This window comes from Fusarium mangiferae (genome assembly GCF_900044065.1).
Source record: "Fusarium mangiferae strain MRC7560 genome assembly, contig: FMAN_scaffold003, whole genome shotgun sequence".
NCBI classification, from domain to species: domain Eukaryota; kingdom Fungi; phylum Ascomycota; class Sordariomycetes; order Hypocreales; family Nectriaceae; genus Fusarium; species Fusarium mangiferae.
In genome coordinates, this window is record NW_024573923.1 from 971758 (window position 1) to 997407 (window position 25650).

A 25650-nucleotide genomic window follows, 5' to 3' on the forward strand; every position below is an offset into this window, starting at 1 on the left:
TGACCAGATTGCCATCCCATCTGTTCGTTATGTGCATCCGTACTGTTTGATGACTTCCGAGATGTCAGAACTCGTGAAACGAATGATCAACGCCATCCAGCTGGGACCGACTGACGCCATTCGCAAGGATTTATACGGATCGGGGTCTTGTAATCTATGTCGGGAAAACAAGAATCTCAGCTTCTATAGGGACGATGTTCATTCATGCCGGCCCTGCAAGCCGTTGGAGGATATTTTGCTATTTTGCACATAATCTCAATTGGAGTAACTGTTCTCTTTTGATTTGCTTGTGAAATGAAACCACGAACACGAACCGAAACGAACCTTCTTATCAAGAAGCTTGAACACAATTGATCACTTCAGCTATTATATTGAGGAAAAAACTACCGTGTTCTCATTCGTCACCTGTGTTTGCAGCCTCAAGGTTAACCTTCTAGGTGGCAGTCATCCCCATAGATCACTTCAGCTACTATGTTTAGATGTTTGGATGTCCGGTGTCAAGCCCCAGTGGGATTTCCAGTTTGCAAAGGACACAAGACTTTTAACTCTCTCGTAATCCTCTGGATGACTGGCTGTCTGACTGCTACTATCAATTAAGTCGGACAGCAAGATGGGTCTCGAAAAATCTCTCACATATATCTCTATCATACTCCAAAGTTTATCACTTTGAGGCGATGGCCTTCTCAAATTCGATAACTCAGAACTGGCAGATTATCAGCTAGTACACCAATCTCTCATCACTGTCAATGTCAACGGGCTGCGAATAAACCCTTCATCCAGTCGAGTCTGCTAACTGTATAACAAGGTTAAGCCTCCAACTACTTGTCCTCAGATTTCAACAGATCTCTAAGAAGTCGCGTCTTATCATGGCTTGTTCAAACAAGGTAACCAGAAATAACACTGCACGCTCTTGTTCGACTCCAGCGATGAGTGTCATTTATAACTTGCCTCGGCCAGTTCAAGGTCTGCCTTGACTCCTAGTCAACCAACGAAAGAAAGTATGTGGCTGACATCGTGCACGGCCACTGAACTTAGGTACCGCCACATCACAATCACAACAGCTGATGTAAGCTGCGAGATAGCCCCTCCTAAGCGTAGCGGCCACACACGAAAATCGAAAAATTCAACCTACGTCGTCGCAACACCATCACGAGTGCCGGTCGAATACCTCAGCACACCTCCCCACTGGCTGATCGATCTCGGATCATCATAAATAAATCTCCTCTCTTAGTCAAGTCATATACAGAGGAGGTTGCCCAGCATGGTACGTGGAATACTTGCCTTTCTTTGTCCCGGTTGTCGTGAACCTGAGCCCTATCTCTATTCGAACTTTACCCCTCCTCCACACTAAATCCGCCTTCGATGTTAACTTGAAGTCTTTTGATAGCCTCCTCCGCCGCACCAAAAGCCCGAGAATGTTCTCAAAAGGGCTCACGAACTCATCGGAGTCGGCCAGGCTCCCGCCGCCTTGACTCTGCTCCATGAGCATATCACCAACAAGCGCTCCCGAAATGTCCCAATTATGTCGCTGGAGCCTGTGATGCTCCTCCTCGTCGAGCTTTCTGTCGAACAAAAGAAGGGCAAGCTTGCCAAGGACGCCCTTTACCAATACAAGAATATTTCCCAGAACACAAATATTGCTACCATCGAGGTGCGTACATCATAACAAAGTCGATGCTGTTGAGATTTCCGATATTAATATATACATCACAGCTGGTCCTTAAGAAGTTCATTGAGCTCGCGGTTGAGAAGGTTACTGCTGCCCAGCAAAAGGCCGACGAAGTTCAGGAGAGCATTGACGCTACTGCCGGTGCCTCCAACATCGACGATCTCGAGGCCACCGAGACCCCGGAGTCCATACTCCTTGCTACCGTCTCCGGTGAGCAGTCCCGAGACCGTACCGACCGGGCTATCGTCACTCCTTGGCTCAAGTTCCTCTGGGAGGCCTACCGAACTGTCCTCGACATTCTCCGAAACAATGCTCGTCTCGAGATCCTCTACCAGAGCACCGCCACCCAGGCATTTGACTTTTGTCTCAAGTACACTCGCAAGACCGAGTTCCGTCGCCTCTGCGAGCTCCTCCGAAACCATGTGCAGACCGCTGCCAAGTACTCCTCTCAGATGCACGCCATCAATCTGAGCGACCCCGACACTCTCCAGCGACACCTTGAGACACGTTTCCAGCAGCTCAATGTCGCGGTAGAGCTCGAGCTCTGGCAGGAGGCTTTCCGAAGTGTCGAGGATGTTCACACTCTCCTTAGCCTCAGCAAGCGACCTCCCAAGAATGTCATGATGGCCAACTACTACGAGAAGCTTACGCGGATTTTCCTTGTTGGCGAGAACTACCTCTTCCACGCTGCGGCTTGGTCGCGATACTACACTCTTCTCCGCCAGTCCTCTGTCCTGGTTGCCACTGGCCAGGGCAAGAAGGCTGACAATCCCCCTGCCTCCGATGCTGAGCTTCAGAAGGCCGCCTCTTTCGTTGTACTATCCGCCCTTGCCATCCCTGTCATCAGCACATCCCGATCTCGAGGGGCCATGGTTGACTTCGACGAGGCCAGAAAGAACAAGAACTCTCGTTTGACTCACCTCCTTGGAATGTCTCAAGCCCCTACTCGTGCCAGACTGTTCCGGGATGCTCTCTCAAAGTCCCTTCTTCAGCGCGCTCGCCCTGAGATTCGGGAGCTTTACGAGATCCTTGAGGTCGACTTCCACCCTCTGTCCATTTGCCAAAAGATCTCTCCTATCCTGACCAAGATTGGCGCCGATTCTGAGATGGAGAAATACATTCTTCCCCTGCAGCAGGTCATCCTTACCCGTCTGTTCCAGCAGCTTTCCCAAGTCTACGAAACCGTCGACCTGTCTTTCGTCGAGAGCCTGGCTCAATTCCCGGAGCCCTACCAGGTCACTCGTGGAACTATCGAGAAATTCATCATGAATGGTAACAAGAAGGGTGATCTTTCTGTCCGAATGGCCCATGCCACAGGGGTTCTGAGCTTCGATAACGATGTCTTCTCATCCTCCAAGGCTAGCCACGGCGGGTCCTCTGCTGGTTCTGCAGAGTCTGAGACCGGTACCGTCCAGCGTCTTCAGAGCACTCCCTCTGAGATTGTCCGCTCCCAGCTTACCCGCCTCGCCAAGTCTCTCTTCACCACCTGCCATTACGTTGACCCCGGCTTCAACAAGGGGCGCCTCGAGGCTCGTGAAGCTGCTCTCGCTCGCGCCAAGGCTGGCGCTGAGGAGGAGCATCTCGCCATTCTTTCACGAAAGGACCTTATCCAGAAGCGCAAGGAGGTTGCTTCTGAGATCCAAGCCAAGAAGGAGAAGGAGAATGCCCGCCAGAAGAGACTTCGTGAGCAAGCCCTTCAAGAAGCTGAGGATCTTCGTCTCGCCAATGAGCAAAAGGAGCGCGAGGCCAAGCGCCTCAAGGCTGAACGCGACCGAGTTCGCAAGGAGGAACTCAAGAAGCAGATCGCCGATCTCAAAATTGGCGACAAGGCTATCGATATTGATCTGGAGGATCTCGACAACCTTGACAGCAACCGCCTACGCGCAATGAAGCTGGCTCAGCTCGAGCGTGAAAAGAATGATGTCAACGAGCGTCTCCGCATCACTGGCAAGCGCCTCGATCATCTTGAACGTGCTTTCCGTAAGGAGGAAGCCAAGAAACTACACGAGGACTATGCCAAGCAAATTGAGCAGGACCGCAAGATCTATGAGACTGTCAAGGCCCAAACCCTCAAGGATGCTGAGCAGAAACACAAGGAGAGTGTTGAACTCAAACACCGACTCAGTCGACTGGTGCCTCAGTACGAGGAGTTCCGTGACTCCCTCCATGAACGCCGTCGTGATGAGTTCGAGAAGCGCCGTCGCGACGCTGAGCGTGAGCTTGAGAAGCAGATCGCGCAGCGCAAGAAGGAGGTCCGAGACCGACGTCTTCGTGAGAAGCGTGAGCGCGAGGAGAAAGAGCGTGAGCTACGTGAGGCTGAAGAGCGCGCTGCTCGTGAGAAGGAGGAGCAGCGCATTCGGGATGAAGCTCGTAAGGAAGAGCTTGCCAAGCTCAAAGAGCAGCGGGAGAAGGAACGTCAAGAGATGCTGGAGAAGGCTGCCCTTCAACAGCGACGCGAAGAAGAAGCACTGGCTCGTCGCAAGGCGGAGAAGGCCCAAGGGGCTGGTAGCTTCTCTCGTGGACCAGAGCGCACAGATTCGTCCGAGGGCCGAAGACCACCGGTCTTTGGTGCCGGCAAATGGCGAGAACGTGAGGCGGCCAGCCGTGAAGCTGGTGATGCTCCTCCTTCTCGAGCACCTCCTGCCGAGAGGTCTGATTCCAACGACCGACCTTCTGCTGGTGGTCCTCCCAAGCTTAATCTCACTGGTGGCAAGCCCAGCTGGCGAGAGCGTGAGGCTGCAAAGCAAGCCGCTGGTGGCGGAGCTGATGCTGGATCTTCCGCCCCTCCCCCTCGCTTCGCGCCTCGGGGTGGTGCGCCACCTATGGACCGAAGCGGCTCCGGCCGTGCTGAGGAGGATCGAAAGCAGTCTCCCGCTCCTCCTGCGGAATCCCTACCTGCTTCACGAACAGCCGGCAAGTGGGTTCCTCCTCACATGAGGAACAAATAAGTGGTACAGACAGTGGGGAGAGATCGCAGTCGGGCATGCATAGTTTGCGATTCAGGCGTTCAGGATTTGGTTTCTTGTTCTCCGTAGCATGGAAGGAAAAGTAGTAGTAGTATGAATCAATTCAAGACTAAGCGCATACGAGCACCATGTTACAATCGTTTTTTCAACAGTCAAGCTCATTGGTTATCTAAGGGACAGGATAGATCATGAGGTAGACGAATGATGACTTCTTACAACTTGAACAAGCAATCAGGTGTCACAGCCTTTCTAGACCTGCTGTTTATTAGTTTGCATTCCTCGTGCCTGGGCGCTGGATGAATTTTATCGATAGTCAACGTGGCTGTCAAGTTTGAAAAGTTAACTAGCGTAGCAGACGGCCTTCTATCCTGCCCAGTGAGTCACTGTTTCGTCATATGGCATTCTGTCATTTGATGCCGGTTTTTGTCGGCTTGCAAAGTCCGCTATGTAAAACACATGCTTTATTCACGAGTCAGTTGAGAGGCGGGCATCTATTGCTTGAGAGGGTAAGATTCGGTTAGACGATTAGGACTGGAAGGACTTACTTGCAACAGAAACATGACATGAGTATGCTTTTAAAGTCATGAAATGTCATCGATCGGTGAGCTTGAATCCGCTCTACCCGATCGGATGACTGAGTCTCGAACTGAGTTTGGTTCCTGGATCGTCGTGATCGTTTAGTAAATCCCAACGGTTGGTTCTGAAACTGCAGTGCCAGAATCGAGACCAGTCCTCTCTAACAGGTCAGAAGTTTCACTGATGGAGGCTTGTTTTGAACGTGATCAGAAAAGTTTATACGAGGTGCAGACGGTAGTGGTGCTCTCATGAGGCGTCAGACTGTTTGCCAATGGAAGAAAGTCGAATGTTCATCACGAGTTGTGGGTGTGATCGAATGAACTCAAGAACCTTCGGTAACGTTGGATGCCAATCATCACCCTAACCTATCACCGAATCTCTTTAGATACACTCTTATTTGCAGTCTTAATGTCCTGGGTTCTGCGTTTGTCACCCAGGTTGTTGGTTGATGACACCTGTTAGTAAGGTGCTAGTAGTTTAAGGTAGTCGTATCAGTGATGATCACGTGCAAACGAACTAGCATCTGGAACAACCAACTTCAACTTTACCATTGAGGACAACTTTTTCCGAACGATACCAGACACAAATGATTTTTTGCTTCTGCTTTTCCTGTGACTGGAAAATTGATGGTATGTTCAGCCCTCTCGTGGCTGAATGACTAAATAAGATCGTTCCCTGAGGCTGCCAAACTAGAATTGTTCGATATCCTTCAATCTTGGCCAAATCCGGCGATCAGAGAGGACGGCCAGACCGGAGCTCAGCCATCTAGATTCTCATGGCATGGATCTTCCGGCAATTAAAAATGGATTAGAATCCAATTGTGGCTTTACATAGCAAAGGCTAGTAGCGTTGAAGAGGCCTGTTGTCCAAATATGATCGACCAACACAACACCAGCAAGTGCTGAACCCACATAGCCACAGGTATGTTGGGCTAGAGCCACGATACCACTATTTGTGGTGTTTGTCCTCCATCGTGGATCCGATCGAAAGGCAAAGCTTTCTCGGGGTATTTGGAATACAATCTTGTGGTAGATCCAGTTTATCTGGTTTGGAGGATTGAGATCTCCCACAGGGATCAACTAGAATCTTCTCAAGATACCTTCACTTGGATGATTCTGGAAGGTCGCTTTTGCTCCTGCTTTCTTCTTGTTAGACTCTACATGTTCTGTCACTCAAGGTTGGCATGTCACGAGTTTATGGCAATTCGGGATCTGTATCAACATCATCATGGTCACAGGTGATATGAGTGTGTCATACCTCGGCCTCGCCTCGTTACTGACTCTTTAACTAGGACCTAGGACCTCATTGTACCTGCATCAGAAGCTGCAGGAACAGGCGGGAGAGCTACAGGCCCCTAAACGCCTCCAAATCCATTCCGAGAGCCGACCGCCATCGGTCACGTCTGGGCCCTTGGCGTCCCCACGTGTATTAAGATTCACCTCTGGAAGTCTGTTACGCTCGAGTGATTGTCGTAAATCGGCGTCCCACGCCCCTTCGTCTCTTACTCTGCCGACTAGTCTTAAAAGATCGATCCACTATAAGGGACTCAACTCATCCACTTCTCGATCTACGCCCGAAATAGCAATAGAGGAGCTTACCCAGTTGAGCTGTTTTGGATAGTCTCGTCCTCTTAGAAGGCCAATTGATACTACATTCAAGTTTGGCGTGTGCTAGGCGCTTAGTGGCGTCTGTCTACGACTCCTGCTTTGGGAAGGGTTGTTCTTGTTGTGCCACGAGCTCATCGGCGGCCACTGGCGTCTTTTGCATCATGAGGTTATTCAGTAGATTTGTGGCATTGTGGATGGGCACGGGGCTTCCGGTTCCTGAGTCTATGTCTGACATGGCTGAGTTGGCTAAGTTGATTGAGAGGCGAGGAGATTTGCCTTGGTAGCCATGGAGCAGTCACAAAGGATAAATATCCTCGAAGCCCCCGTTCCATAACCAGGCTTTCCTCATCATCCAACAGCAGCTTCTCAAGCAATCAGCTTACTCTCACACTCTCTTCTTCGGATCACATTCCTTCTTTTATTTGCCCTGGGGCACCACTCTCTTTAAACATCAAGACTGCTTGCAACGTCACCGAGGCACCGGATACCCGATCTCACTTACAACAACCTCGACAGTTATTTGCAACTTTCTATCCTCTCATTTGATAACAACAACAAAATCATGTTCTCTCTTAGAACCATTGTCGCTGGTGCGACTATCGCCTTGGCTGGCATGGCCCAGGCCACCCACATCGACTACCCACCTTGTCTTGACCCTTTTCAGCCCTATGTTTCATCTGGATGTTACATGGATGGTGTTGAGGGCCATATGGGTGGTGCACTCATCTACCGCTCCGGTCAGAACCAGTACAATATGACTGTCGAGAAGTGTGTTGCCGAGTGCAAGGGCAACGGCTTCCGGTATGCTGGTCTCAAGTACTATGGTGTTTGTTACTGCGGTTCCACCGTTGGTGGCATTCAGCTTCCTGATAGCCAGTGCAACTATCCCTGCACTGGTGATAACACCGAAACTTGCGGTAGTGACAATGCCTTCTCCATCTGGCAGGATCCCACTTTCAAGCTCACCAACCTTGGAGGAGTTGTTACTCAACTCCAAGGAACTGTCCAGTCTATCGCCGGTTATAAGCCCAACGGTTGCTACACTGACAACTCCTCAAAGGGCCGCGCCCTGACATGGCCCATGGATATTGATGGTTCTCAGATGACCCCCACCAGTTGCTTGACTGCCTGCGCTGACCAGGGCTTCCCTTTCGCTGGTCTTGAATATGGTGGTGAATGCTACTGCGGTAACGTCCTGGCTAACGACACTGTCAAGGCAGATGTTGGTGACTGCAACGTTCCTTGCAACGGTGACAAGACCCTGCTCTGCGGTGGAGCTAGTCGTTTGAGTGTCTATGTTGCTGAGGATCTGCTTTCTCTTCAGCCATGTGGCTGGAAGCCCAGCAACTCTGCCTCTGCCTCGGCTTCCGTTTCTCTCTGGTCATCTACCTCTACCACTTCCGCTACTACCTCAAATGTTGCTACTTCCAGCTCTTCAACCACTATTCCTGTCGTTAGCTCCGGATCGAGTGTCACCAGCTCTTCCACAACCTTGAGCACTTTGACTAGCACTACTGGAAACGGACAGTCTTCTACCACGGGTCAACCTTCTGGTCCTTCTGGTCCTTCTGGCCCTTCTGGCCCTTCTGGCCCCTCTGGTCCTTCTTCCACCACCAACAAACCTCCGGGCCCCTCCAACCCTTCGTCCACCAACGGTAATGGCCAGTCTACCACCAACAAGCCTTCCACTACAACCACTACGTCCTGCAGCACCACTACTGGTCCTGCTATGTGTACTTCCACCGTTGTCGTGCCCAACACCTGCGAGTACAAGTGTGGTAACTGGTGTGCGCCGTCTGTCCCTGACTTCCAGGATCAAAACAGTTGCCAGACCGCCTACAACAACTGCGCCAAGAACATTGCTGCTTGCTTCCAGAACGCTGGCTGGCCCGGCGCTCTGAACTGCTTCGACTTCTCTAAGTGGTGTGATGGTGTCCAGGGCTACTGTGCTTCTTCCTGCTCCCGTGGTCGTAGCTGCAACAAGCTTGGCTGCATCAAGAACAACGCTCCCACTGGCGGAAACAGTGCCTCGACTACTACCAGCGTCTATCCCTGCGCCGTCACCAGCACTTCCACCACTTCTTCGGCTGCTGTCACCTCTTGCGCTCCTCAGCCCACCAACATTTGCCAGCAGCCCAGCTCTAACATCTGGGGCTACGGTCCCGGCAACCCTGTCGGTGGTATTGAGCTGCCTCTTGTTGCCTGTAACGACTTGAAGAGCGACTTTTCTCAGAACCCCTTCAAGCTTTACACCAATACCAACTCCAATTCTTGCTCTTCTTATCGCCGCAACCAGCAGTCCAGCGCTTGTGCCGACGCCTGCAAGGCTCAGTACAACGCTTGTGTCGGTACATATGTCCAGAGCTGCAAGAAGCTTAACACTCGCAGTGATAACAGCAACTACTTCGACAAGAGATCTCACTCCCACTTCCACAAGCGCGCCCTCGAGAAGTCTGGCATTGAGCCTCGCTTCTTCAACCTATTCGGTAACGACCAGTGGCAGAGCGCTCAGAATAAGTGCTCCATCCAGTATGCTGACTGTCTCTGGGAGAACGCCAATGTCAACTTCAGCAGCCGCTGCCAGAACTTCGGCACTGGTATGTAAGGGGTGCTCGCTCAGTGATCCGGAGTTTCGGAGATTGGTGGTCAAAAGCGGTGGCGGTGTTTGGGTTCGAGCATGGGATGGGAGATCTGGGTTGTACTTTTCGGTCAGGTGTTTACTGTTTCCACATACACTCGCTTGGTTGTCGTTTTATTGATTAGACTATCGTTCGCTAAACAGAAGCTGCTTTGTTTTGATACGCCAACTCCTTATCTTCTCTTTGCTTTGTGAGTTTGATTATTACTCTCAGCAAAAGTATGTGTCTATGCTCTCCGTCCCCATTGTCACAAGCTTTGAGAGGCTATATGCTCGAATTTAGAGAATACTTATGTAATAACTTGCTAGAGTGGGTAAGTGTCCTTTGGTTGCAAGATACGATGTCATAAGTAACTTATAGCACTCTGTTCTATCGGCTTATAGCATTATTTAAAATATAAAAGTCTATTCAATATACCGTTTTTACCAATACGGTATAGATATCCCCCCAAACCTGCGAAGCTCGGATCTCGTCTCTCTAGGGTAGACGATGACAATATCTGAGGGCCGCTCATCTTTGATGTCATATTAATTGACAGAAACTGCACAACTGGAAACAAATAGGTTACTCTATATGGCCTTGCAAACAAGAAGGAATTCTTGGTTGGCCAATGTTTTCATTACTTGTCCACATAATTTTCCGAAAACTGTATGAATGTTCAACCCCAGCTCCTAGTTAAACGCCACAGCGTAACATAGGTAAATTGGCCTCAAGTCAACCATCGACGTATTACTTCAAGATATGGCTTCACCCCACAGTTTAATAATATAATGTAATTTACATACTAAGTAATCATGAGAATTACCTTACCTAAGGTAAGTACCTCGCGTATATTCAACATGGGGGACATATGCACAGTGTAAAATGTATGTACGAGAGAAATTGATACTGTACACACCACGCGTCAGATAAGGTAAAGAAGGGTAACCAAAAGCCAACAAACGTGCTATGAAGAACCTCACCTTGACCTTATAGCTCAAAAAAATCAGCGACCTGAAAAAACCAAAGGTAATGGAGGAGATTCTAAATAAAGTGGCAGATTTGGTGTCGACTTTATCTCCAGCTCAATGGTGCCAGAGTTTCTTCACACTTTCTGCCGCTCTCATTTTAGCTCTACAGATTCTCCCTCAAGATGTTCGTAGGGCTATGATGGACTATGGTCCTCGAAGACCTAAAGACGGAAAGTCCAAGAGCAAGAAAGAAGACGACGAGAAGCAAGGCTTCGCGGTATTGAGATCATTCTTGAAAGATCTTACAGAATATGGACAAGTGCCTCACTCGTGGTTTATGCACTTCTACATCACCTCAGTATCTCTGTCAGGCTTCTGGGCTTGGCAATATTTAACGAGGGGATCGGTGTTGAGGAGCATTGCTACTTGGCAGGATAGGGCTGGCAGATCATCGATGAGCCTAGAGCAAGTATATATCGCGTGGCTGCTCATGGCGCTGCAGGGTTCAAGGCGGTTATATGAGAGTTTGTTTGTATTCAAGCCAGGCTCGTCACCCATGTGGTTCATTCATTGGGCGCTTGGTGTTGCATTCTATGCTGTTATAAGCCTCGCTGTCTGGATCGAGGGTTCCAGTACGCTACAAACCTGCCACAATTGGTCACCAGAGACACTGACAAGTCATAGGTGCAATTTTGTCATGTTGGGATTCTCCTAACCAGTCCCTTAATATCCCACGGAGGTTGCTATCGGCTGTCCTGTTCTACTCTGTTGCATACTTCAAGCAAAATCAATGCCACAGACATCTGGCCAGCCTCAAGAAGTACACACTACCAACAGAAGGGTGGTTCAAATACCTCATCTGCCCCCACTATACTGCCGAGTGCATTCTGTATCTTGCAATTGCTTGGATTGCTGCGCCTCCAGGTGAGCTATTCAACAAGAGTATCCTGACTGCTGTGGCGTTTGTAGCCGTGAACCTGGGCGCTACGGCAAAGGGCACAAAAGCATGGTATGAGAACAAGTTCGGCTCAGACAAGGTAGCCGACCGATGGATCATGATCCCACCTGTCTACTAGCTTTCTAGTCACACCTGAATCTTTTATCGTTTGAGGAAAATACCGAGCTTGTTCGCGACTTTTGATACCTGAAGAACATCTCGATAAGTCAGGCTTGTGCGAGTTTGACGAATATTCCGGCCATTAGCGTATACACCGGGAGAACCGAGAAGATCCCAGTTGGCAACAGTTTTGGCACTCAAGTCAACGTCCTCTTCGATATCAGCAATTCCATGGAGATAGTCGGTATACAGCTCGCCAGTTGTAATGAGTAAACTACGGGGTTCTTGGAGGATTCTCCAAGCAGGTTCGGGATCAAGAGCGCCGTCCTCCTTGCTGCGATGCAGGTTCAGGCATAAGCTAGCTCCAAGGCTGACGGTGGCTACAACTGGCCAGTACGCCGCACCATCCTGTATAATATAAGTACGAAAGAGAAAATAGGGTGTCACTCGATGAAAACTCAACTTATGTGGCATGATACCTATACCAGGTGGATACTCATTGATGAGGACATGATTCGGCTTCTTGTGAGGACTTCTTTCGAATATGTTCGCTGATGAGGAGTCCTGGAATGGCATGGAGAGCAGACGGGGTATGACTGGGTCTTGAAGCCAGAGAGGGAGGGGAGCTTCAAGGAGTTTGTTGTGGACGAGATCTGAAGGCCAGGTCTGAAGACGCCGTTTTGTAAGCTGTTTCCACCTTGGTTTGGGAGCGCTTGATATCTAGAGATGGTTGAGTCGTGATCGGTTATTGCTTGTATTGCTGAATGCACACCTTGTCCAGAATGTTCTGTTCTTCTTGCTCGGTTATGAAGTTAGGAATATAGTACGCCGTCTGAGGTAGAGTGTTAATCCTCGCGTTTTCCAGCGATGAGACATCGTCTTTATCCGTGCTTGGTAAGGCAGAGCTTAACGAATCCATCACGGCCTTCTTGTGACTACAGCAAATAAAAGGTCAGGCGCGATTCTTTGACTTTGATGAGCGGTGATTCCACACGTCAAGAGTTTGATGTTGTGCTAGGGCCAAGATCAGCGAGGGAGGGAATTGTTAGTGGTTGAAGTTGCTTGGAGTGTGTATCCAGGCAGAGACAGTGGGGATCCCGGTACTGTTAAATATGGGGCAAAGGGACTGATGAAACCAAGCCTAGCTTCAGTGAAGTCTCCATACACGGAACCTTGAATATCTGCGAATGATTGCTTGTCCAGAGCTATAGTGCAGCAGTCAGTTCCGAGCGAGTAAAATCATGAAGAGGGATTGAACATTATGCGCTACTGATGCGGCAAGCTAACATTATAAGTCTTTACTGGTAAGTCAATGGTATTGGATCAAGGTGTCATCTTGGAGTTCCTTGCCGCAGGGGGGGGATAAGCTAAGGTTAGTAGACTACAATAGGTGTCTACCTTGGCTTCATTGCCTAATTGCCTTGACGGATAGTGGATGGTTAATTGCATGAAAAGTACATACGGTGGTACAAGTACGGATACTGTCGTAGGTAGGTACCGTACCATTGTCTCAACGTGAGAGAACAATACCTGAGTTACTTCTTATTACACTGCGCACAGACTCAACATACAAGTCACACGGTCCAAAAGAAAAGCGCATCTCTTTTCTGTCCTGTTCAAATTAAATAAAGCCAGTCGTTTCTTTTTGGCTGTGCTAGTCCAGATTGCGGTCTGGGTGTTTATGTCTGGCCGGACAAGACTAAAAGACAGTACGAAATGGGGCTCAGCCAATCATGTTTCATATTCGAGACCGGGAGCCTTGCTCGGGCATTTGCCATGGAGTTTCCAAATCCAATTCTTCCACTCTTCTCTTCCACTTCGCACTCATCCTCCCCGTCCCGTTTCAATCTCAATTTGGGTAAAACTAAAGGCCCGCTTAAAGACGCCGTGGTCTATCATCCTTCTCCCAAAACTGCCATTGCTACACTGTAACTATCCCCATAAACAGGCTTTCTGGCCAGACTTAGCCCAGGCTAGGTGCCTACAATTCATTATCGATCTCCCCTTCTAAATCAACGGATACCGAACTCAACTTCTACTGGACTTACCTAAACTCAACCTGGCTTAATCTAACCCACCTGAGCTGAGCCTCCACTCCCAATCCCAATTCTATCTCCAATCCGAAACCAACCACTCACTCACTCGCTCTCGCTCTCTCTCTTCTTCACCTTTACTCACCTACCATATTCTATTGCTAAACGCCTCCGACCGCCCGATTTCTAGATACTCCAAATCGCTCCTCACGAATCAATCCTTCGCCTTTTCGCGTAGCCTTGTTTTTTTCTTCTTCTTTTTTTGCCCCCATATCGCCTCTGTTGATTGACTGCGCTCTCCTTCGCCTCTTTGGTTCTTGTCTTTCTCGCGCCCGACCGTTGCATTTCTTCTTGGCTAAGTTCATAGGCATCAACGCCAGCGCGAGTTCATCGCCCCGTCAACTTCTGCCTATACCATCATCACCAGAATGGTGGTAGTCGCTAGTCGTCCTCGCAGGTAAATGTCATGGATGCGCAGAATGCTGCCCAGTCCGACCAGACGAGGCCTGCTGGCGACACACCTCAGCGGCCTGACTCGAAACCCGACACTTCAAAGTCGACTCCGCCGCCAGTAAGCCCCAAGCCTTCTGAGCCCGTTAAAAAGGAGAAGGACAAGGATAAAGACACACGACGGAATGCGAATTCTTCATCTGCTGTCGACCCAGATGCGTTGGAAGACCGCGATTCAGATGCCGAAACCATCGTATTGCCTGGCAAGGATGGCCATTCCCCTTCAAAGGCTCGGAAGGTGAGACAGGAAGACAGAAGCGACGGTGATGCCGATGGCGACGCACCCAAATCTTCAATCAAGGCTGCTGGTTATCGTCCAGAGCTTGAAAAGAGTTCATCGTCAATCCACGCTCGAGGTGACCCTGTCAAGAAGAAGCGCATTTCGTCGGCCCACATCGAACGCGAGAAGCTGTCACGGGGTAAAGATGCGGCTGCCTCCAGTGGCTTGAGCTCTGCACCAGCGTCTCCACCTCATCACCGGCAGCAGCAGCGTCGTCGATTTGCGGATGACACACATTCATCTTCCGACTCTGAACAATCTCATCCCCGACCCGCCAAGTCTATTCGCGAGAAATTGAAATCCGACGAAAACACGGCATCACATAAGCGCAAGAGTCTTAAAGTCGAGTCCGACGACGAAGGCGAGAGCCGCAAAGTCAGGCGGCAACGAACGACTAGCACTAGCATCGATTCAGGTCGTCCGCAGAAGGAGCACAAGCCTCTCTCAGCAAAGTCACACCATGATTCACAGAACCGATCCATCTCACCACAGCCTCGATCTCACCGAAGGAGTGCATCCTCCCAGTTACCTGCCTACTCCTCCAACGGCCTCGGCCACAAGAAGAGGCGACTACCTCCTCCGTTGCACGCCACTGACTATCACTCTGACGACTCTTCAGCAAGTGGCAGTCCTCATCCTCGCAGTTCTAAATTACGTAACCTGGCAACGCCTGCTGCCGACACAAATGCCTCCCCTGCAAGGATGGCTCCCCATAAGAAGCATCTCGATGCCCACGGTCAGACATTACTCGCTCGCGCCTGTGCTCGAGGAGAGTACGAAGGGGCCAAGACACGTCTTACCGAGAGACCTGAGGATCTAAACGTAGCCGACTACGCGGGAAACACACCTCTTCAGATTGCAGCAATTAATGGATGCGAAGACATCGTCAAACTTCTGATCGACGCTGGATGCAATTTGGATTGTGTCAACTACGACAAGGACACACCACTTCTCGATGCGGTCGACAACGGCCATCTGGGCGTTGTCAAGTTATTACTAGACGCAGGCGTCAATCCTAGGAAGGCCAACGTGAACGGGGAAGAGCCAATCGACCGGGTGAGCGACGAAACAGATAACGCCGAGGAGATTCGAGCTGCACTCATGGCTGCAAGGAAGCGAGCAGGAGACCGGAGGCGCACATCAGAAGAACATCACTCACACCAAGATCAAGATACGAGGGACTCGCATGCGCCAGATAGCCCACGCCATTCCCCCGCTACAAATCCCGGAACAAGTCGAAGAACAGGAACTGTACGCGCAACAAAGACGAGAAACGATCTACTGTATATGCCCCTCGATGATAAGACACTTCGACAGGCTGCGGGGCGAGGCGACGAGGAAACTGTCGCACGCATCTTGCAGGTAAAGGAAGGATATAATGACCCCGCTGCTATGGTTGCCGCGGCTCGAGGTGGCCATGACTTGGTGATTCAGCTGCTCCTAGGCCTTGGAGGCGCCAATCCTGATCCTCGGCCTATTTTCAACGCTCAGCCCGAATTCGCTACGCCAATACTAGCAGCAATCGGGCAAGAGAATATCAAAGTCATAGAGTTACTTTTGGAACAAGCTGGATTCGATCCCACACGAAGGTACAGAGGAGAAACATATTACGAGATTGCCCGACACCGGGCAGGTCCAAACTGGAAGGAGGAGGAGCATATGCTGAAGAATGCCTACGATGAGTTTAAGAGGAGTGGAAAGAAGGCAAACTCTCGCCAGGAACAACAAGATGAGGCTTTGCGTGCCCGAAGAGCAAAGGAGGAGGCCCGACAGCATAAAAGGAGCCTCTCTAGTCCCGAGCCAAAGAAGAAGTCAACCACTTCCAAGCATACCAGCCCCAAAGAGAAACGAAGGTCCAACTCGATTACAAATCAGGGAGACGAGGGTTCAAAGCGTGGCCCAGGACGACCTCGTAAAGATGACCCCGTACCGTCTATTAATATCTCAGACCGCGAACAATCCCCAACTATCTCTCAGAAACAGCTTAAAGCTAAACATGCCGATTCAGATGCTGCTGGTGTATCTTCGGAGGGGGAAACACATAAACCGAGGAGGAAGCTTGTGTCCAAGGGGGAGCTTCGAGGGGAACGAGAGCGGCAACGACGCGCCAGTATGGCTTCGAACGCTTCATCTTTCAAAGATCACCCAAGTAGCCCCCATGAGTCGAGGCATGAGGAGTCAGGTGACAAACACGATAAACACGAAAAGAACAGGGTCGAGAAACTATCTGAAAAGTACCATGATCGTACCAAGGCTCTCAAAAGGGACGAATCCCGGGATCGCTTGTCGGTGTCTGGCGACGGGTCGACTAAGAGACATCGTGCCAGTATCACACCTGACCGACCCAGTAATGGTGACAAGGATGATAGCGAGATTCCACCCAAGCGACGACGACTTGATAGCGAGACAAAGGAGAAACGGTCCAAACAAGCTTTATCATCTGACGAAAGACCTCGAAAATCCAGCAATCTTCAAGACTCTTCCAAATCATCCTCAAAACCCAGTCATAAAAAGTACGACGAGGAGAAACGTGATAGGCATGCCGACTCCCACCGTGCAGACACCGACCGAGCCAGTAGTGTCGAAAAACAGATTCATGTCAAGTCAGAAGAGACTGACGTGGAGATGAAAGATGCCGATTCTATCAAGGCCGTGTCCGAGTCGGAACTGCAAGCGGCTCGAGCTAAGGAAGTCGAACAAGAGAAACAAAAGCAAGCCGATGAGGAAGCCAGGAAGAAGGATGAGCTTCGGAAGAAGCATGAAGCACGCAAGAAAGAAGAGGAACGTAAGCGGGCTGAGGCTGAGGCCTTGAGGAAACGTGAAGAGGAAGAGGAAAAGAAGCGAAAGGAGGAGGCTGCCGAAGAGGAGAGACTGCAAAAGGAATTAGAGGAGCGTGAAGCCGAGCGCAAACGCAAGGAGGAAGAAGAACGCCAGCGACGAGAGGAGGAGGAGAAGAAGAAGAAGCAACAGCGCGAAGCCGAGGAGAAGGCGCGTCGAGAAGAGGCAGAAAAGCAACGCATCGAAGAAGAGCGAAAGAAGAAGGAGGAAGAGGAGCAGAAACAACGAGAGGAAGACGAGAGGCTGCACCGTGAGCAACTCGAGCGAGAAGCGGCCGAGGAAGCTCGCCGTCAACGCGAGGAAGAAGAGCGCAAAGAACGTGAGCGACGAGAACGTGCGCATCGTGAGGATATGGAACGCAAACGAGCGGCACGCGAAGCGGAACAGCGACGATTCCGTGAGGAGCAAGAACGCATTCGCCTCGATAAACTGCCTCCCCTCCTACGGTGGCTCGATACATGTCCAAACCCCAAGCTTCCGGTCCTTGCCGAGAAATTCAAGCGGATTCAAGGCTGCCGATACGACACAATTCGACGCGAAGCCAACGGCACACCCGAGGGTCGTGAGCAGTGGGTACTTAACACACATGCAGCTCTCCTTCTTGGCGAGAAGGATCTCGACCTCTCTCGGTGTAAGTCCATTAATCAAACTCATTGAGGTAGCCACTGATTGTTTTCTGTAGATACTGCATGGGAACGGGCTCCTGTAACCGAATTAGCAAAGTTGTCTTTGTGGCGCGTTGAATGGCGTCTTTATTCTCTTCTCGATGACAAGCTTTGGGATCTCGGTCGACAACTACCCGAATATTACGGTGACGAGGATCCCATCGAATTGGGTTATGGGACAAAGCAACGACTAAAAGCAGAGGCTTGGGAGAAATTCCTCAATATGGACATGTTCTTTGTTAAGGTAACTACCAGCCACTCAAATATGCAAAAATACGAAAAGCTAACATGGTACAGGTGTCGGATCTCATGTATACTGTCCCTCACATACCACATCTTCGTCATATTCGTCTCGAAGTTGAATACCGGGAACTTCTGGAGACAGAAGCACAAAGCAGGGGATGGGGAACATGTCAGAAGTGGAAGCAGGATCCGGATTCTGCTCGGTACAACAGACTTGCTCCACGATGCAAGTACTACCACAATGGCGCTTTCGTTGGCGAGGATAAACCCCAACTCGCACAAACAAGCAGTACACCTTTCCTCGACAAGAAAGTTCCTCGACGGGGACTGGTGCAAGTGTTGCCAGACGACCCAGATTATACTAGAATATGCCTAGAACAAGGTCTAGAGCATCTCATCAACGGCCACCTCAGCCCGCCTGTTGTCAATGGCATTCATTCATCACCAATGAGCCAGAAATCAATGACATCGGTTGGACCCCCTATGAATGGAATGATCAAAGCTTTGACGCCTGGTTCAACTTCAGAAAGCTTGACGATATCGAATGCTGGGCGCGAGACTCTTGTAAACGGCATCAATGGGAGCACAAACGGAAACCCAGCCCACTGACAGTTAATGTCTCCAACAAGCAGCTGAACATACTTTGTTACATTATTGCGCCGAGTTTTCTTTGTTAGCATAATGACCATGGGTGGCGCAGATACAGTGTAGGGCTATGGCATGGATTGTCACTTTCCTCATGAGCATTGGATCGGAATACTATACAGGCCTATTGCACGAAGAGTTGGCCGGCGGTCGGTTGGATGATTGTCTTTGAAAGATTAGCAAATGACGTTGGGAGATGTGCAAGGAGTATTGCGCTGTTGCTGATATGAATGAAGCATGACTGATATCTATAGAGAAGCAAGGGGAGGGATATTCGGGGTAAAGTCTTGAATTGTCCTGTTGGTAGACAGACTCTGGTCACTACATTTGACAGGCTGTAATCAACAATCAACAAAACCTTTTTTAAAAACACCAAAGACCATCTTTTTGTGAGAAGAATGCCGATTGATTAATTAATTCCATGCCGAGCGTTCAACGTATTGCAATGGTGGATTCTGATTGGCTGTAAGAGAGCCAAACTGGCTGACGTAGGTGTGGAGCAGGTTTTTCTGTCGTGCCCCGCCATTTTCAACTTTCTTTGCAATTTATCACCAAAAGTGCTTTTACCAGTACACCACGAATTGGGCCACGAACCCAAGATCTGAGGCCAGACAACAACCGAACATCGACTCGAGACAGCTTCTGTAACCGCAACCGCAACCGTAACCATGGCGACTACAGTGGACAAGGTATGTTGCTTTCCCACCAAAAAGATCATGTCTGCCACGATTTGGCTAACCCCGGTTCCCCTACCAGATCAAAGATATTGAGGCCGAAGTACGTGATATTCCAATCGAACCCTTCCCTAAACGATGCTATCGGAGAAGATCATTGTCAAAAACCCACGATGGGGGACTCTATATCGTATAGATAACCGGGATCAGCTCTGACTTGTGTAACCAGATGGCCAAAACCCAGAAGAACAAAGCGACTTCGTACCATTTGGGTCAGCTTAAGGCCAAGCTGGCCAAGCTCAAGCGCGAGCTGTTGACTCCCAGCGGCGGAGGTGGTGGCGGAGGTGCTGGTTTCGATGTGGCCAGAACAGGCGTAGCCAGTATTGGCTTCATCGGCTTCCCTTCAGTGGGCAAGAGTACACTCATGAGCAGACTCACAGGCCAACACTCGGAGGCTGCCGCCTACGAATTCACCACCTTGACCTCTGTGCCTGGTCAAGTTGTCTATAACGGTTAGTCGTTTGTGATATCATCCCCCCTCGCCTTCTCCATCTCCACCTCCACTTCGATCAACGGATGCGGTGCGGCGCGGCTATTTTCTTGTTCTCGGCTTGATGCCCAATCTCCAATTCCACCACCACCACCATGATCATCAGAAGGCGGCTCCTTTGTGCGTCAACAAGTGTGGCTGACATGGATTTCTCCAGGTGCCCCCTTGCAGATTATTGACCTTCCCGGTATCATTGAGGGTGCCAAGGATGGCCGAGGTCGAGGTCGACAAGTCATCGCCGTCGCTAAGACATGCCATCTGATCTTCATTGTGCTGGATGTCAATAAGCCTCTGACGGATAAGCGGGTGATTGAGGCGGAACTCGAGGGTTTCGGAATCCGCATCAATAAGGAACCCCCCAACATCACCTTCAGGAAGAAGGACAAGGGTGGCCTCAATATCACCAGCACCGTACCCCTGACACATATCGACCACGGCGAGATTAAGGCTGTCATGAGCGAATATCGCATCAATTCTGCGGACATTACAATCCGGTGTGACGCTACCGTTGATGACCTGATCGACGTTCTTGAGGCGAAGAGCAGAAGGTAAGGCTGAGGTGTAGAAGTGTGGCAAACACAGCTGCTTCCAAAGTCGAGATAAGTTTAGTTTGCTAACGATCCAACTCAACAGTTATATTCCAGTTGTCTACTGCCTGAACAAGATTGATTCCATTAGCATTGAGGAGCTTGACCTTCTCTATCGAATTCCCAATGCTGTCCCCATCAGTTCCGAGCACGGATGGAACATTGATGAGCTGATGGAGGCCATGTGGGACAAGCTAAACCTTGTCCGCGTGTACACAAAGCCCAAGGGCAAGCAGCCTGATTACTCTCAGCCTGTCGTGCTCCGATCTACGCGCTGCACTGTTGAAGATTTTGTAAGTCAGATCAGTCTCATGTGGCGGGCACCCTTTTGGCCGTCCCCTGCGGAGCCTCACGTCCAAAATCCAGATTAGGAATCCTGGATTGCTAATCGAGCGTCCAAATAGTGTAACGCCATTCACCGAAGCATTACGGAAGTGTTCAAGACGGCCATTGTTTATGGCAAGTCAGTCAAGCATCAGCCTCAACGTGTTGGCCTGGCTCATGAACTGTGTGATGAGGATGTTGGTAGGTTACCCCCGGAGTCTCCGACAACGACCCTCTACCCCGGCAGCAGCCTAAAGACAGATTGAGAATGGGGGAGACAAGTACTTAATTAGGCCGCAGTGAGCTTGATCTACCCGATGCAGTCGGGATCTTGCTTCGTTGATGAGCCAGGGCGCCCATGATCCCAGTCTCAGTCTGATCTGTTGCACCAAGGCGGCTAGGGTTGCATTGTACCAAGCTCATAGCAACGCTAACCATTGTAACAGTAACCATTGTCAAGCGATGAAGAGAAACCTTGGAGAGATTGAAGGGGATGATCCCGCGGCAACGCCAGAGGCTTGGTGAGCAAGCGAGACATCGCCAGATAGCTTGGACCGCCGCTTCGCATCAGATTGTAACTGCAGCCATGCCACCCACCCACCAGTTTGCGACTCTGATTTAGCTCCGAGTGGCTGACGGAGAGAGAGGAGGAAACTTCACTGACCAGGGGAGCACTGAGTGGGATGGATGGGATGCTGATTACTACTACGATAACAACAACAGCAGTAGCAGCACAATGTTCAATATGAACAGGGCTGACAATGGATGCACGGCTACGAGCACGTCTGGTTGACAAGAAGTATCGACTTGGCTTGACCAGGCACGATAATGATCGGCACAATAGTTTCCGGGGAAAGTCAGAAGTGGCGTGCACACTCACAGGGTAGGCTGATGGGTCTAGAGCAGGGGAGAGAAAATTTTGGGTCAACGGCAGACGACGATGAGCAAGGAAGGGCGAAATTTAAGATGAAGATGGGGAGCAACACGGAACGGAGTAACTACGGACGTGGATGTTATACGAAAGCTATGCCCGGGTTAGTTTTCCGGGATGAAAGAAAAAGCAACGTGAGGTATCGCGCAAGCAGGAGTAAGCTCGGCAGTTACTATCGTTGGCTGTTCAGTACATAAGGAGTTACAATCGGGTTGCTCGAAAGATGAAACAAAATGAATGATTCTCGATGATAAAAGTGCAGTCAGTCATCATCAATTGATGGATGGTTACAACGCCTTGGCGCGTTGCCACTCATCCAGGCGGCTGAAATGCACAAAGGCTTGACCGAGCGGAGATATTTCCAAGAACAAACCCGAGCAAGGTTTTTGATACCGATTGTCGTAACATGAGAGAGCTGACAGATAATAAATCAGCACTTCCCCTGGGGGCGAGACTCAGCCGAATTGAAAGCTATTGTTACAGCAGCAACAGCAGCAGCAACAGGTCAATTGACAGGTATAATTACGGTAACGGTGACATTCAGATGGACAAAACGCCACCATCTGATGTCAACGAGCAGAAGCAGAGCGGGAATGGGATGCAGTTGGGAGTGGTTCGACCTGCATAGCCGAGGGCCTCTTGATCTGCGGCCGGATTGCCCAGCAGAAGCGTGGGATATGCAGCTGCAGCTACAGATGCAGACGCAGACGCAGACGCAGGGGTTTGAGGCCTACGAATCAGGTTATGCGTAGATTCTTTCACGGCGCTTAAAGTCGAGATGGGAGACGAGACAGAAAGAAAAAGAGTAAAAAAGCGGTTGACTCTTAGGGCATTTCTAGGAGATTGTTCGTCTTTATCGAGACAAGTGAAACAGACCATCAGTTGCCAAGGCGATTAGCTGTACCTGAACCAGCCAAGGTAGGGTACCTAGTAGCTACTAAAGGTGCTTACAGAATGAGAGGGAGAGAGAGACAGAGAGAGAGGAGGTATGGAGTAGCATCAGAGGGATAGGGCACTAAGGTAAATTCATGTACTGTACTGTACACCTACACCTACACCTACCTACAGTAGAGCATCAAACATGCGCTCCGTTCCGTCCACACCCCAGCTAGCTTACTTCTTACTGATTAAGGGAACTTAGTGCTGCACCCGACCCTTACTCTTAGCCTTTCTTGATGGCGGCGGTAAGAGACGATTCGTGAAAGGCGGAGAGCTCAAGCCTCTTTGGCGAGAAAAACGTCCCGAAGCCCACACCAGGCTTAAACAAGGTTAGTGGGGAGCAAAGGGCCAGGGGGAGTTGAGCAGCCCGTACTCTGTAAACCAACAGTCAGTCTCTAGACTCTTGGTTATCTCCACAATAAACTAAGGTAAGGTAGGTTCTTAAGGTTGGTGATGAGGTACCTAAGGTAGTGCACCAGAAAGTCACACCCATAACAACATCACCAGCAGCAGGTAGAGTGGGTGCAGAACAGGGGAAATCCTTAAACTTGTTTTCTTTTCTTCTTTAAAATCTTTTTTTTGATGAGATTCAAGGTTTATGGGCCATGCTTACCCCACAAGTGTCTGTGTCTATCAATTTTCATTCAATAAAATATGTAGTGAGTTCGCGTAGGTATACTGAATAGGTGCAGCCTGCTGCGGATGTATAAGTAACAGCCCAGGCAGTTGGCTGTTCGCAGCAGCAAGCTCAACAAATCCCAGATAAGGTTGAACCCGCTATAAAAGCACAACATTAAGTCTAATAGTTACCTGCGGCATCACTATACGTGAAAGAATTATAAGCATCATCATGTGCAGAGCAACTGCAGTGTTGATGAGATCACAATCCAAGCACAAGGGGTAGATGGCGCCTAGGAAGAGTCCACTCATCCTCAACCTACAACATGAACAAGGAACACCCTTGAGAGAGCATCAATTGATTGATTGATTGACTGACTGAATAAAAGACCCCTGACAGCGCCTGACTAGCAAACATTGGACCAAACACTATGCGAGGCACACAGTTAATATCGATATCAAAGCAGAGAATTGCAGAGCGATTGGTTGGTTTCGGCCACTTATTCGCGAGTTTCTACACCGGGCGTTCAGTCTGTACATGGCAATGGATGCTAAGTTAGCGCACCGGCATGATACTTCTGTCATGAGATGAGATGAGATGAGACGAGACTGCGTGAGTAGGTATACATCGTACCTAGGTAACCTAGTAGATCTCTCCCGAGCGGCCGCAATCCTTTCTCGTCATCATCTTCCCACTTGGAAGGCCTCGTTTTTTTTCTGTGTGTGTTTTGTCTGCTTACGGTCAAGCTTGGCTGCTTTATACAGGGGCATCCGGAGCTCAGAATATCCCGGTGAGTCCAGATCGATGTGGGCATATGAGGTAGGTAGGTAAGCAGGTCGTACCTGCCTTGATTATAGGTTCATTCAGGTACCTTTGCAAGTGCCGTCGTTGTGAGCTCCTTCAATTCCTCACCAGACTTCAAACTCGACATCAAGGCATGAGAGTAGGTATGCTACCTTACCTCGACTACATACACATTGAGCTGGGCTAGAAGCAGACAGGATATCAGCTGTATCCTCCTTTCTGTCTAGCTGCATCATTGACTCACTCCTGTCTTCTATCACTCTGTCAAAGTCAACCTCAAAGCAAACATATGCTAGACACCATCAGATTAATTCGGCCTACCTACCTATGTACTAAAGCCCGGCGCCAGGGATCTTGATCAAACTGGCCAACTGGAACAACACCCGGAAGACGACGGATTGGACCGTCTATGGCGCGCCACAGCTTCTCTCCCCCTCCTTCACTAGGTACCTACTGTACTCCGTACCTCTCTGCATCTTCCTCTGCCCGCTCATCATCCGTGCATTCGTCTGCCGCATTGTATTGCAGCTCTGATCAGGATTAATAACCAGGGACAAACGAACATTGATTCATTAGAATAGGTACGGACACATTTGCTGCCCAATGACAAAATATCTGGGGCAAGCTTATAATGGTGGCCGTATCTGCATGTCCATTGATTGAACCCTCCGGAGATTGCGCTAACCGTCCCCATCAGGATCCAGCCAAGACGTTGATCCCTCATCCCGACTCTGTTGCTTGGATACGAAAGTTGAAGAAATGAGAATGCTACTCAAGCAATCACCATCCCTCTCACAACTTACCATCAGTCGCTCAGAAAAGCAGGACCACGACAAAAGACCGTAACGTGGACAAGGGAACGTACTCCAGTGCCATGGATGCCAGACATGGATGCTGATGGGATGGACTAGGGGCGGAATGGTAACTGGCCATGCTATGGGCGGCAGGCGGCGGCTGTCAAACTGGCTCCAGAAAGGGCCGTCCCACTAGCCTGCCTCTGTCCTTGACCTGTCCTGTCCATACCTAGTGCCTGGCAAGCCCCGGTTCGACCTTGCTCAGAGTAGCGGTCGATCTTCGTCTTTCATCCACAGTGAAGCCATGGCAAAACAACGCGACGCATCAAAATGCTACTGGGCACCGTGCCATGGCACCTTCAGTCCATCTATGTATGTCCTTCAAGATATTAGGATAGGATGGCATGGCTGGGAATTCTTGACCCACCGACATTCCAGTTGCGGCATCCCGAGCACAATGTCATCATGGTGCCGAGTAAGGTGTGAGCGAGGAAGGGGGTTTGATAATGGTGGTAGAGGTAGTCTTCATTCGACATGGTTGCTCATCCGCATAAAGCGAACAAGACACACGAAACTATCAGCGATATGAACTAAACTACAATCGATAAGATCAAACAGAAAGGAGCATCGTGAACTGGGCTCACAATCAACATTGCAACTGGTCAGGATGAGATCAACATGCATCTGACATCTTTTTGTCAGCTCCATCACACACCTGATACGTCAAGATGAAAAAGAAGGAAGGAAAAA

The 25650-nt window shown here is 49.9% G+C and overlaps 6 protein-coding genes across 6 annotated transcripts; 5 read left to right on the forward strand and 1 right to left on the reverse strand.

Moving 5' to 3' along the window:
- Positions 1–1261: 1261 nt before the first annotated feature.
- FMAN_04777 (uncharacterized protein) lies at positions 1262–4617 on the forward strand (the record flags this gene model as incomplete). Its single annotated transcript, XM_041828476.1, has 3 exons — positions 1262–1264; positions 1388–1651; positions 1714–4617. The coding sequence occupies 3 exons, from the start codon at positions 1262–1264 to the stop codon at positions 4615–4617; spliced, it is 3171 nt and encodes a 1056-aa protein (XP_041679335.1).
- Positions 4618–7380: 2763 nt separating this feature from the next.
- FMAN_04776 (uncharacterized protein) lies at positions 7381–9423 on the forward strand (the record flags this gene model as incomplete). Its single annotated transcript, XM_041828477.1, has 1 exon — positions 7381–9423. One exon carries the CDS (start codon positions 7381–7383, stop codon positions 9421–9423), a length of 2043 nt encoding a protein of 680 aa, XP_041679336.1.
- A 1045-nt stretch (positions 9424–10468) lies between these two features.
- FMAN_16069 (uncharacterized protein) lies at positions 10469–11483 on the forward strand (the record flags this gene model as incomplete). Its single annotated transcript, XM_041828478.1, has 2 exons — positions 10469–11039; positions 11092–11483. The coding sequence occupies 2 exons, from the start codon at positions 10469–10471 to the stop codon at positions 11481–11483; spliced, it is 963 nt and encodes a 320-aa protein (XP_041679337.1).
- A 23-nt stretch (positions 11484–11506) lies between these two features.
- Positions 11507–12383, reverse strand: FMAN_04775 (uncharacterized protein; the record flags this gene model as incomplete). The annotated part of the gene is made up of 2 exons (XM_041828479.1): positions 11507–12184; positions 12237–12383. The coding sequence occupies 2 exons, from the start codon at positions 12381–12383 to the stop codon at positions 11507–11509; spliced, it is 825 nt and encodes a 274-aa protein (XP_041679338.1).
- A 1580-nt stretch (positions 12384–13963) lies between these two features.
- FMAN_04774 (uncharacterized protein) lies at positions 13964–18642 on the forward strand (the record flags this gene model as incomplete). The annotated part of the gene is made up of 3 exons (XM_041828480.1): positions 13964–17756; positions 17808–18034; positions 18088–18642. The coding sequence occupies 3 exons, from the start codon at positions 13964–13966 to the stop codon at positions 18640–18642; spliced, it is 4575 nt and encodes a 1524-aa protein (XP_041679339.1).
- Positions 18643–19346: 704 nt separating this feature from the next.
- Positions 19347–21279, forward strand: FMAN_04773 (putative developmentally regulated GTP-binding protein; the record flags this gene model as incomplete). Its single annotated transcript, XM_041828481.1, has 7 exons — positions 19347–19367; positions 19435–19455; positions 19582–19864; positions 20060–20450; positions 20536–20782; positions 20894–21014; positions 21260–21279. 7 exons carry the CDS (start codon positions 19347–19349, stop codon positions 21277–21279), a joined length of 1104 nt encoding a protein of 367 aa, XP_041679340.1.
- Positions 21280–25650: the final 4371 nt, after the last annotated feature.